This window comes from Hyaena hyaena, unplaced genomic scaffold (genome assembly GCF_003009895.1).
Source record: "Hyaena hyaena isolate Hyena2069 unplaced genomic scaffold, ASM300989v1 scaffold_109, whole genome shotgun sequence".
NCBI lineage: Eukaryota > Metazoa > Chordata > Mammalia > Carnivora > Hyaenidae > Hyaena > Hyaena hyaena.
Window position 1 is genome coordinate 2,463,393 of NW_024080740.1, and position 13,651 is coordinate 2,477,043.

Sequence of the window (13,651 nt, forward strand, 5' to 3'; positions counted from 1 at the left end):
ATGGGGAACAAGGCTGAATCTCTCAAGGCATACCCTAGAAGTTGTTATTCAAAGAATAAATCTAGGATTATGAATTTATTTGATAGTTATTTGTTTTTTTCCTCCTGAAAATTGAGTTATAAAAAAAACAATTTAGTACTCAGGGAACCTGACTCAGGTTTCCCTGTAGATCAGCATGCCTACGGGGTTCTTGGAAGTTAATGTAGTTTCCCAAGTACATAGTTGAAAAAGTCAATATAGTTTCCAAAAGAAGTTGAAAGTTTTGTCTGTGGTATTTTCTTTTAAACCTTCATTCATGCATCTTCGTGATCCTCCACTTCTTTTGCAGAAAATGGCTCTGAAGATATTGATATACTTCCTAGTGGGCTGGCTTTTATCTCCAGCGTAAGTATCTTCCATGCCCCTCAGATGCTCACGTTCATGCTGTATAGAGCGTACATTAATATTGCTGACTAGAGCTGCCAGATGGACCCCTACACACTCATCCCAACTGTGGGTAAATCGGTCAACCACAGAAGCCAGAACCGGATTCCAGTAGGCTAATCAGTATGCCACAGGAGTGCCCTGGCTTGCATGCCCCACGTGGGCAGGTCCTTATAGGCAGTTCCACAGTCAGTAAGGTCTCAGTAAATGTTTTTGATTTCCATTCCAATCCTGGATTAGTCTCCAGATTTGTGCATCATTCCCTTATTTTGCTGGACCTCATCTTCTGGTAGTCGTCTTTGTACTAACTAGTATTCCTCTTGCTATGCCTGCCTGTGTTTGGAGCCCAGGAAATGTTTGTGAAGCATATGTTAACCTTGTTACTCAATTCAAAAGCCTGAGCATTTTCCATCTTGAGTTCCTTGCATTCCTTCCAACTCTTTTCAAAGATAAGTAGAGAAGATCCTGTGTTTTATTTCCAATACTACCGTCACAGGTTTGGGATATTCAGGAAGCTAGGTGAAGGACTGATAGATAAATTAAATATGCTAAATTAAAATATGTATGTTATGAAGATGTCAAAAGTTGCCATGTGTTTGTTGAACAGTTGCAATTTGGAATGAGACCTAAGGTTTTGAAAAAGGAGACTGACTACATTTCCGTGTGAATGCTGATTGCTGGAATTTCATGTCCTAATATTCCATTTTGACTGGTAGAATACTACCATATAACATGAATTTTAAAATCTGTATCTTTTTGGCTAAAAAGAGACACATATAATAACACTTAAAGGCCTGAATTTCTAACTTCTTAAGTATGCCTTGTATAGTCAGGGTCTCCATTGGATTTTATTTTTTTTTTAATTTTTTAAAATATTTTTATTTATTTCTAGGAGAGATAGAGAGAGAGAGAGAGAGAGAGACAGCGTGNCAGAAGACTCACAGCTCCAGAAGAAATACAAATGCAGTAAAACATGTTTAGCTTTGCTAGTAATAAAGTAAGTGCCGACTGAAGGAAGGAAGGCAGAAAAAAGTCTTTTTGGTGGGGGGAAACATATTTTCATATTGACAAAGACTGATAAAACCCAGTATTACCAGGGTATGAGAAGATGGGCATTCTTATATATGGATCTGGGAGTATCATTTGATTCAACTTTTGGGGAGGGCAGTAGGTCTTTGTAAATCAAAATTTTTTAAGTGTAAAATACTACCCTTTCTACAATCCTGGAATTTCTCTGAAGGGGCAGTTGCAAAAACTTGATAAAGTATATATACATAGGTTATTTTGGTAATAATTTGCAACATTGGAATGACGGATATTTAGATTATTTCTGTGCTTATCAGTGTGGTGGTTCGTTACAATATGTTGTTTTAATTCAGCATAAAACTCTACCCAGTAAAATGATGCCATATATCCATATTTGTCTTGGAACAGTATACATTACAATATAAGGAAAACACTAGCTGCAGAGTAGTATTTGTATTAGTCTGTTTATGTAACTTTGTACATAACATCTGATTTTTGTAAATAAAATCATGAAGAACATTACGTATCCTTCAATGTATTCATACATACAAGTCTGATAGGTTGGTCAGCAAAATGTTAACAATGGTTATATTTGGGACTGGGACTTCTAATTTTTGCTATGTTTGTGCTTGTAAATTTTTTTTTAATTTTTTAAATATTTTTATTTATTTCTAGGAGAGAGAGAGAGAGAGAGACAGCGTGAGCAGGGGAGGCTCAGAGAGAGAGGGAGACACAGACTCTGAAACAGGCTCCAGGCTCTGAGCTGGCAGTCAGCACAGAGCCCGACGCGGGGCTCGAACCCACGAACCGCGAGATCACGACCTAAGCGAAAGTCGGACGCTTAACCGACTAAGCCACCCAGGCGCCCCTGTGCAATAGTTATTTTTAGTCTGCAGAGAGGTGCCAAGCAATCTACTTGCTTTCTTACCTTGAGACTTGGCATTGGCATACTTCCCTTTGCCTGCTTTCTTCACACATTACAGGCCAGCTCCGCGTTCTCTGTCAGGCCTCACTCTGGCGGCACTCTAATTCTGCAGAAAAGTCTTCCCTAACACCCTTCCTGGGTGATGTGCCTCTTCTATGCTCCCTCACATTCTTTGTGCTTAGTCTCTTACATACCGCACTATATCTGATGTGGTCGTTGGTGCTGCCTCCCCAGATTTCAAGCTCCTTGTGGCCAGGATTTTGCGGAGCATCCGTTGGTATGCTCAGCACCCGATACGCTACCTGATGTGCAGAGGGTACTTGAATATTACTGAATGCATGTGCTGGTGAATGAAGGCAGTAGAGAATTTCAATGCCAACTCACATACACATGTAGACTGTTGGGAAAAATAAGAGGCCTGCCCCTCCATGGGATTTTCACTATTTTCAATGGTGAATGACATTGAAAGAATTGTTTGCTTTCACTTGATACAAATTCCTACCCAACTGGTCAAACAGAAAACAGGGTGCATATGAAGCCACTTATTGGAAGTGTTTCAGTCATCATGACACTTAATCTAGGTCAAGTTTTTTTTTTTTCTACAATGTCCTACCGTTATTTACTTATTGAATCATTTCCATTTCTAGAACACTGAGTCTTTAAACTGACAGTGCCCTTGTGTGTCCCTAAGCGACCCAGGTGCCTGTTGTGGTGTTCCTTGAGCTGCCTTCCTCAACAGTGTTCTCCACTTTCAAACCTTTCTGTATGGTGTGTCGGAAAGAATGTGCACAATTAATGATGTGAGTGACTTAATGAATTCACTTCTCTGGGCTTAATTTTCTTCAGGTGAAAAGGGAAGAATTAGATGTCTCTGAGTTTTTGTTGTTCTTGTTGCTTTTTGGTCCATTGTTACCACCACCTAAGCCACTGGGCTTGGTGGCAGTTTGACTATGGGAAAAGGGTAGGCTTGAAGCCAGAATTCCATGGCCTTATATTGGGGAGAACAGTGATGCTCTTCACTGAGAATAATAGATACAGATGAGAGGAAGGATTTGAGGGGAGAAAGTTGACTTTTGTTCTGATAATTTGATTCTGTACTACTCTTAGGAAGCAGTTGGGAATGCAAACGAGAACTCCAGAGAGAGGTTCCAGGTAAATGTGCAGATCTGAAAATAATTGGCATAGAAGAAATATCTGAAACCTTATGAACAAGATGTACAAGGAGGGAGTATAGAGCAAGAAGAAAAGAAAGATGGATGAGGATAGAAGGGGAAGGGGCAGAAAGAGAACCAGAACTTCAATTTGGCCATCCTACTTTTGGCTTTTTGACAAGGAATAAAGGGGTACATCACAGTGTCAATTGCTATAGATATAGAGCTAAGGAAAGGTGGAGGGGTTATCAAAGAAGATATCTTGGAGGGCACTGGCATGACTTTATAGAGGCATTTCTACAAACTGGTGAGAGTTGGAGCAACTCAAGGCAGGCAACAAGATCAAGTGGTGTTTCCAAGAGATTTGACCACACGGGGAAAGCAAGATAAATGTGTGACTGAAGGAACAGTAAAATTAGAAGAAGATTTGTTTCAAGAAAGGAGAAATGAACAATTTTTCAGGCAAATGAAGGGGGCACTGGTGAAAAATGAGTGGTGAAAGCAAGAGAGAGAATGTAATTTCTAAAGACAAGTCCCAGAGAACAAGCAACCAAATAAAGAGGTGACAAAATTAATAAACCTAAGAACAGAAGAGGGATACCCACTCCTTAAGAAAAGCGGGAGAATGGAACAAAATTGATAAAATTGAAGAAATACTGAGACAGAAAAGAGGGAGTCAGAGAAAATTCATGTTGAATAGTATTTTTTTCTTCAGAGAAATAAGAGGTAATGAAATAAATTCAGAGTAGAATAGAATTTAGACTAGCCCTATATAAAAGCTAGACCAGGGCAAGGGGCGGGACGGGGGGGGGGGGGGGGGGGGGGGGGGACATGTAGGAACCTGATAAGGAAGCAATAAGCAAAGGGTGTGGCTTCCTTAGAAGACTGACTGTTGTTGATTGATGATGATGACAGATTCCAGGTCTGGAAGAAGTTGGTGGCGAGGGGCATGTGGATCCCTCCTCCAAGTGAGGTGACCTAAGAAAAATGAAAGAGTGGATAGTGTCCCTCTGATGGGCGTCAGCAGTGCCATTGTTGTCTGGGGGAAAGCCAAGCTTCTGGTAAGATTTAGGCATAGAAGTACTACGTAGAAGTGGGGCGCCTGGGTGGCTTAGTCGGTTAAGCATCCGACTTTCGCTTGGGTCACGATCTCGCGGTTCGTGGGTTCGAGCCCTGCGTCGGGCTCTGTGCTGACTGCCAGCTCAGAGCCTGGAGCCCGTTTCATTCTGTGACTCCCTCTCTCTCTAATCCTCCCCTGCTCACGCTGTCTCTCTCTCTCTCTCTCTTAGAAATAAATAAAAAACATTAAAAGAAAAAAAAAGAAGTACTAAGTAGAAGTAAGTATGTGTAGTTGTACATGTATATTTATAAGGAGGGAAGGGGCCAGGGACACAGAATAAGAAGGAACTAGTCGACTATAAATGGACATGAGGGTATGAGGAAAGATATAATGTTGATATTAATATATATCAGAGTGATGGGGAAGGGATACAGGGAGGGAGGGAGGGAGCTGAGTTTTATAATTGGTGTGACACAAACCAGCCCCAAGTTTTGACACAATGACCCGGGGTGTGGCAAAGGCCCATTGTGTTCAAGATGCCTAGTATTGGTTGGTAACCACACATAATTGGTCCTACCAGTAGAAAGAGCCACTGTCCAAGTTAGTGGAATAAACTTTTTGCAATATTTGAAGAAAAGGATTCATATCCAAATCTTCAGATATATCTCTAGGCACAAAATAGGTCAGAAATAGTCAACTTAGGAGACTGGTTCCCCTATGTTAATTCTTGGCTGAGTCTACTATTTGCCACTAGATAATATAATAATAGATGGGGGCAATATAATGAGCGCATACACCCCTCCTCTCTGCCTTGAGGAAGGCTAGTTGCATATTATCAGGACTGGAAAGAATCTTAGCAAATAGACACTTTAGCTTTCTTTTTTAAATGAGGAACCGGAGGCATAGGCAGGCCAAGGGGCTCACACAAAGTAACCCAGCTCAGTGTCTTGCATTATACTTTTTGAGTTTGTTTGTTTATTTTTGAGAGAGAGACAGAGAGTGACTGGGGGAGGGGCAGAGATAAAGGGAGACCCAGAATCCAAAACAGGCTCCAGGCTCTGAGGTATCAGTGCAGAGCCCAATGGGGCTCGGACTCACAAACTATGAGATTATGACCTGAACCGAAGCCAGATTGACTGAGGCACCCAGGTGCCCCATTGCATTATGCTCTATGGTTTACCCCCCTCTTCTTGTTCATAATTAAATATGGGTTCTTGACATTTCCCATTCCCATTCCCATGGCCTAGATGACATTGGTAATCTCTCAGATCAGACAACGGCAACAGCCGATTAGAGTGAAAAATCCCAGAAACCTATAGGAAATTTAAAGCTTTGAATATTTTTGTTAGGCTTTGAGATTTTCGCTTCCATATGAAAATATTGTGAAATGTATATATATGCTTACTTATTTTATATTTTTTCCAGGGATTAAAATATCCAGGCATGCCAAACTTTGCACCAGATGAGCCAGGACAGATTTTCTTGATGGATCTGAATGAGCAAAACCCAAGGGTCCAAGCACTAAACATCAGTGATGGTTTTGACAAAGCATCATTTAATCCACACGGAATTAGTACTTTCATTGACAAAGGTAAAGCCTGATTAAAAATAAGGGGAAATGAGGCAGACACAAGCTACTCAACCTTAATGACTCAACATGTATGTGAAAGGAGGGAAAATTCTATTTTACCATGAAGATGTATCTTTGCACGATAAAAAGCATGTGTCAAACATTTTTAAACACTGCATTAAAGAAGGGAGAATAGAAGGTGGCCATTCCTTCTTCCTCTTATCTCCTTCTCTTTTCATTTGACCTACAAATCAAAGTTTAGAGATTGTTCTAAAACATCTAATATATAAACTAAAGGTCCTTTGAAAATAATTGTGTGACATTAGAAAACAAAACATGAAGGAAAACAAGAGATACACAAGATAGAATTAATTAAAAGCTTATTTAAAATAACAGTTGCTCATGTTATTTATTACTTGTTCATAGTTCATAATTCCAGACTAATTTAATGTTTAAGTATTTGTGGGTCCATAGGGCAAGTAGAGAATAAAAACAGTGAAACCTCCCTAATAGTAACTGCATGAAGGGAAGGCCAAATGAAGTGTTACGATTCCAAATTCTTCAAGAAATGGTGTGTTAATTCTTCAAATATACAATGTTACAATGTATTGTTAAGGATAGATCTGCCGGAGTGATTCTTTTAAAAATTTTTTTTAATGTTTTATTTATTTCTGAGAGAGAGAGAGCGAGCATGAACAGGGGAGGGTCAGAGAGAGAGGGAGATACAGAATCTGAAGCAGGCTCCAGGCTCTGAGCTGGCTGTCAGCACAGAGCCCGACACGGGGCTCGAACCCACAAACCCTGAGATCATGACCTGAGCCGAAGTTGGACGCTTTAACCAGCTGAGCCACCCAGGCTCCCCAAACAGGAATGTGATTTGAATGAATAAAAACGAATGATTAATAATTATTTCTATCCAGTATCCAACAGATCTTTGTTTAATTCTTTTGGTCTGCACTAGTAGACTTGTTCATTTTTAAATAAACAGATTTCTTTTAAAATGCTCGATTACTCTTTTGCTAAGTGGGTTAAATATTCCCCTTACTCTATATATGCTATTTATTTGCTTAGCAAACCCTTCTTTAAAAGATAATTGTACCTAATGAGGCCATATAGTTTACAAGGCATTTTCATATATAATTTACTTATTCCTCAAAATAAAACATTGGGCCCAACCTGGATACTTCTCCTCTTCCTTCCCCAGTCAGTCACCTAGTTACAATGTTGTGTCCAATTTACCCTTCAAATATCCCTCCAAGCTGTCCACCTCTCGCCTCCTCACTGCCACCATCCTAGTCCAAGCCCCCAACGTGTCTTCCGTGGATTCTACAATGGCCCCTGACTATATTTTCCCTCTTATACCACCTCCACCCATTTTCATAAGCAAGAGTAATTTTTTAGGTAAATTTGATCATGTCCCTCCCTTCTTAAAATTCTCCATATTGTTTCCATTACTCTGAAGAAAAGCCTCAATTCTCCAGAATGGTCTGGGCTCCTAGGCACTACCCTATCTGTATATTCTGGCATCTGGTGTTCTCTCCAGCCTCACCCGATACCACTTTCCCCTTGACTCTCTGGACCAGCCACACTGGATTTCCTTTAGTCCTATAAATGTTCCATACATCAGGGCCTTTCCATTTGCAGTTCCCTCTGCATGGAATGTTTTTCCACCGCTTCTGACTTCCTCTTTCTTATCTTTCGGGCCTCAGTTAAAATGTCACCTTCTCAAGGAAGCCTTTCCCCCACTTGTTCAGGGTGAAACTTTATTATGTTTCTTCTAAGTGTACTCCTTCTTTAACACTTTAATCTTTACTCAAAATGGCAATTAAAATTTTTTATCAGTGTTGAATGATGCCAACCTTCTTTCTCTCTGACACTATTGCCCTATAGTGAACTCCTCCACATCTTTAGATCCAAGCTTGTGATTTGAATTCTTCAAGCGGGTACCACTCTGTGAAGAAAGCATCTCCTCTCTCCAGTATTCTTGTATTTACTAATTATTTCCTCCCAAATTTCTTCTCTAGAATACAATCACCATGAAAGCATGTGTGACTTATTTATTGCTGGATTTCCAGACTCTAGGATAATGGCTGTTGCGTAGTAGGTGGTCCATGAGTATATATAAAATGAATGAATAAATGAATGAACCCCATGAGACAGGGCAAATATTAATACTTGGTTTTATAGATGGAGTAATGGAATTTGAAGAGATGCAGTGACATATAACTTCACATCTGTCATTAATAAATGAAAGTTCCAGAACTAGAACCCAGGTGGTCTTATTTCTAATCCTATACCTTTAAAAAATATTGTTTTAATGTTTTCTGAGAGAGAGGGAGAGAGAGACAGAGCATGAGTCGGGGAGGGGCAGAGAGAGAGGGAGACACAGAATCCAAAGCAGTCTCCAGGCTCTGGGCTGTCAACGCAGAGCCTGACACGGGGCTCGAACTCACAAACTGCAAGATCATGACCTGAGCCAAAGTCGGATGCCCAACCAACTAAGCCATCCAGGAACCCTTAATCCTATGCCTTTTACTTGAGTGAAATTAGGGCTTTGGGATCTATTGAAATTGTTTGAGTTACCATTTTTTTTGCTTGACCTCCATCTAGGCACTGCCATTGAAGAAAGTATAATGAGTGACCAGATCAACTTGGAGCTATTTTATTGCATGAGCTATTTTAATCCATAGTGTTGGATTTGTTTTGTTTTGTTTTGTTTTGTTTTGTTTTAGGAGTGAGAAGTACGGGTTGGTTTTTTGGTTCTGTTTTGTTTTTGTTTTTTGAGATGGAACCAGTTTACAGATTCACTCTCAAAGCATCTATTTAATCAGACTCTCTGGAGTTGAATATATTATGATTGCAATCTTATTTGTTACCTCCTTTAATTATGCATTTAATTAATTAGGGCAAAACATTACACGTAAGTTGGAATGGAATGAGAAGACAAAAACAAAACAATTCTCACCAAGCATCTCTTATATGGAAGGAAGGGTCCAATAGATGCCTAAAGAAGGCGTAAAACCAGAGCAGCACATAAAATGTGTCTGGCAAGAGTGTCCGGCAGAAGGGCCATGTGGGAGCTAAAATCTGATTGGGGCTCTGCTTGCCAAGCCTCGGGCCCCAGAAAGGGCTGCGTCAGACTAAAAGAATGATCCATCTGTGAGAGAGCCACTTTCCTTAATTTGGGGAAAGGTACCTGTGTGTTTCAGGGACCATGCGTATAAGCCCTGCATCTCAGGGCTTGGACTCGCTCTGCTGCATGGTTGGAAGCCCTGTCAAGAAAGGAAAAGGGGAGATGAACGCAGATCAAGGCCTGAAATGAGAGGATGGGACCAGGCTCTTTCAGATTCCAGAGCTCCTCTTACCTAGAGCTTCTTTCAGGTCAGAAAACAGTATTTTGAGAAAACAGATTCCCACCTTCAATCTTGTTCACAGCAGTTCACATTTCACTATGAAAACAGGTGAACATTCTCGGGGTCGGCGATGCCTAGAATTGATGCGCCTGTTTTCTCTTGCATTCACATTCACATTCCACATCCATTAGGCTCATTAAATATTGTTATTGCACACTTAGGTAGATGACTTGTGTCAGTTTATACTCTAGCTGGGACATGTTGCTTATTTGAAGATATTTACTCAGCCCCGACATTTCTTGAGCGTGTGTTGTAATATACGCATTTCTCACAGAAAAGAAACTTGCTTCTCCTGTTGAAGGGCCACCCTGGGAAACCACATCTGTTTATATACCATTGTAGCTCTGTATCTTCCTGTGGCAGAAGGTATGTAGGTGAGGCTGAGGAGACCACTGAGGAACGTCTGCCCTTGGCTCTGCCACTCAGCGGTGGGGAAACTGCGCATGAGTTATTCGCCTCCTGATCCTGTTTTCTCAGGTGTGCTGTGGGGATCAAATGCAAGGTGTAGAAGAAAAGTGCTTGAACATGACCAAATTCTACACCAAGTCTAATAATAGTTGCAACAGAAGTAAACTTCTTGGAAATTATGCCTCTTTCCCACTTTAGACCATACCGTGTATCTTTATGTTGTGAATCACCCCCACATGAAGTCCACGGTGGAGAAATTTAAATTTGAGGAAGAACAACGTTCTCTTATACACCTGAAAACTATAACACATGAACTTCTCACAAGGTATGGAATTAAAGTATTTTGCACTTCTATTTATTTTCCACCTCTGCCGTGTGCTTTGTTTTCTTTGGTTCATGCAGCGGGCTTCAACTTTTGTTTTGTAGCATTTTTTTCCCTAAGGCTTTCAAGAGGTTCCCACGGTGGCCCTGCCCAGCACGTCACTAGACACTGCTGTATTCAGTATTGAGTATCTTTTTATTTTCCAACTTTGTGAAAGCATTTTAATCTTATAAAGGTGCTCAATTAGATTCGCAGCTCTAATTCCATCCTCCATACCACAACAATGCAATACCTACTATTGGGCTTTCTTTAAACACCTACACCTTTTTCTAGTTGTCCCGGTAGATTGTACTGTGAAAGCCGCACCCACTGGGTGTTATCACCGTCTCCAGATGGGCCATTCCTTTGTTCAATAAAAGCTTTAAAGCAGAGTTTGAAAAAAGCCTGTGGGCGCATATAAAAATTTACATTTATTAAGCATTGACTATGTGCCAGGCACTGTGTCAAAATGCTCCATTTTATTCTCACAACTGCTGTAAGTAATAGATATGAGTAAACAGGGACTTAACGAAGTTTCGAGTTAAGTAACTTACCTGAGTTGCGTAAGTTGTAAGTTGCAGAACCAGGGTATAAACCTAGATCTATCTAAGTTCAAAGCCGGACTCTCAGTCACAGTGGTGAACGTCACTCTTACTATGCTGAGAAAAAAATAGGTAAGTGTTTTAGTGGGTAGACTGCCTGTTCCAAGGCTGTAACAAACAATGAAGAATTTGTCTTTTATAAAATGGACTCAACACGGAAAGACTGGTTCCAAGACAGTAGAGGTTAATCTTGTCTTGAGATAGAAGGATAGGGAAAGAAAAGAAAGGAAGGTCACCTTCTCTGCTTTGCTCTCTTTCTCAAAATCACATATCAGTTTCTCCCCATAGAATTTGGGGGTGACAAAAGCAGAGGCAGAAGAAGTAAGTGCAGCGGGGGTCACCGCACTCTTCCCAGGAGGCATTGTATGGAGTTCTGAGGCCCTGTGGGGACAGGACCACCAAGAGGTGCCTGAGAAACTGTGGACAAACCTCTTAACTATGCTTCAGTTTCCTCAGTCAGGTGGGGGTTCTCTCACCGGCCTGACTTACCTAACTCCTGATTTTGAGAATCAAATACGGTAACATATGACGTCACTGAATGAGTTCTTTTCATTGAAGGTACAGACCAAGGGAAAACCCAATACACAGCCACTGCATTAGAAAGTTACCATTCCAGGGGCGCCTGGGTGGCTCAGTTGCTTAAGTGTCCTACTCAGGTCATGATCTCATGGTTTGTGGGTTGGAGCCCCGTGTTGGGTTCTGTGCTGACAGCTCAGAGCCTGGGGCCCGCTTCGGATTCTGTGGCTCCCCCTTTTCTTTGCTCCTCCCCTGCTCACTCTCTGTCTCTCCATCTCTCTCAAAGATAAATAAACATTAAAAAAAAATTTAAAAAAGGAAAAAGAAGGAAAGAAAGAAAAGAGAAACAAAAAGAAAAGAAAGAAAGAAAAGAAAAGAAAAGAAAAGAAAGAAAGGAGGAAAGAAAGTTACTATTCCAGGCACAGAAGTGAGATACCAGTTTTAGGTAAGGAGACATGAATATTATGGGTTGAATTGTGAGCAACTTGAAAAGATACGTTGAAATTTTAACGCCCCCACACCTCAGAACATGACCTTATTTGGAAATAAGATTGTTACAGATGTAATCAGTTAATATGAGGTTATATTAAAGTAGGGTGGGTCCTTAATCCAACACTCCTGGCATCTTTATAAGAAGACAGACAGGTGGAAGAATGCACGTGGGGATGGAGAATGAGATTGGAGTGAAGTGTCTACAAGCTACAGAGTGCCAGGGGGCTGCTGGAAGCTAGAAGATACAAGGATGGACCTTAGAACCCTCAGAATGAGCATGGTTCTGTCAACACCTTGATTTCAGACATCTTGCGGCCAGAATCATGAGACAGTGCTGTTGTCTAACCCCACCCAGTCTGTCGCACTGTGTCACAGCAGCACCAAGAAACGCACACAAGGGAGAGGCTACAGCAAGCGTGTCGTCAAGCCAGCCACACTGCTAAGTGCAACTCGCTGCTAGAAATCATGGCATCGTCCTCCAGTAAACAGCCTAAGTTCCATTTCAGGACAGTCTGGCCAAGATGAGAAAAGGAGAGGTTTATTCAGCAGGACCATCTCTTATTGGTCAAAAAGGAGTTCACTCTTGCACATTCCTAGCTGTGCATACGCAAGTCAATTCTGGTGACATCTTGTCCTTTATGTCAACAAAGAGGCCCAGAAGGAGGAGCCTGAGGCCGGCAACAGACATGAGGTAAGGCACTATAAGGCTGCGCTGTGGGAAATGCGTCCGAACCATGCAGCAGTAGTGGAAATAGTACAAACTGGAACTGGGCAGATGAAGCTTCGAGGGCCTAAAGAAGATTTTTGAAACACAATATTTTGATACACAATATTAACCAAGCATTTCAAGGGGTAGAACGAGGTGCTATGGAAACAAAGTGTCAAAGGATCTAACTTAATCGATGGGGTCAGCCAATACTTTCTGGAGGAAAGAATGCTTAAGCGGAGGACCAAAAGGTGAATAGCCTGATGACCCTGGGAAAGTCCTTGTACATCAACATAGTATTTTTTTTTGTTTTTGTTTTTGTTTTTGTTTTTGAGAGAGAGAGAGAGAGAGAGAGAGCATGAGCAGGGAAGGAGCGGAAAGAGACGGAGACAGAATCCAAAGCAGGCTCTGCCTTGTCAGCGCAGAGCCCGATGTCTGGCTTGAACCCACAAACTGTGAGATCATGACCTAAGCCAAAGTCGGATGCTCAACCAACTGAGCCGCCCCAGTGCCCCTGGAATTTTTTAATCCAGACTACTTCATGTGTACTTTTTCAAACTGATGAACACAATTGTCTTTGAGATTTAGTGATTTGGACCACAATCAAAATCTTTAACCACTCCTTGGGTTTTTGCCCTCTCTCTTTTTTTTCACTCTAGAGTGAATGACATTGTGGTTCTTGGACCAGAACAGTTCTATGCCACCAGAGACCACTATTTTACCAACTTCTTCATGGTACTATTGGAGATGATCATGGATCTTCGTTGGACTTATGTTCTTTTCTACAGTCCAAGAGAGGTCAAAGTGGTAGCCAGAGGATTTGGTTCTGCCAATGGGATCACAGTCTCACTAGACAAAAAGTAAGCTTTATAATTTTTCAACACTTTGCTCCTGATATTTTAGTGGACTCCTTCCTTTAAGTGGTGGTTATTTCCTGAGGCTTAAGTAGTCAATATAAGTGTGGAGGGATCCAGTGTGGCCAGGGCTCACACTCTTAC

At 41.2% G+C, this 13,651-nt stretch overlaps 1 protein-coding gene across 2 annotated transcripts in view; it reads left to right on the top strand.

Moving 5' to 3' along the window:
- Positions 1–13,651, top strand: part of PON3 (paraoxonase 3) — a 30,594-nt gene that overhangs the window by 8,333 nt on the left and 8,610 nt on the right. For both annotated transcript variants that reach the window (XM_039236273.1, XM_039236272.1), the window contains exons 3-6: positions 329–384; positions 6,011–6,176; positions 10,175–10,301; positions 13,313–13,513. In XM_039236273.1, the coding sequence (XP_039092204.1) occupies positions 329–384; positions 6,011–6,176; positions 10,175–10,301; positions 13,313–13,513 (550 nt within the window). The remainder of the gene's footprint in view (positions 1–328; positions 385–6,010; positions 6,177–10,174; positions 10,302–13,312; positions 13,514–13,651) is intronic.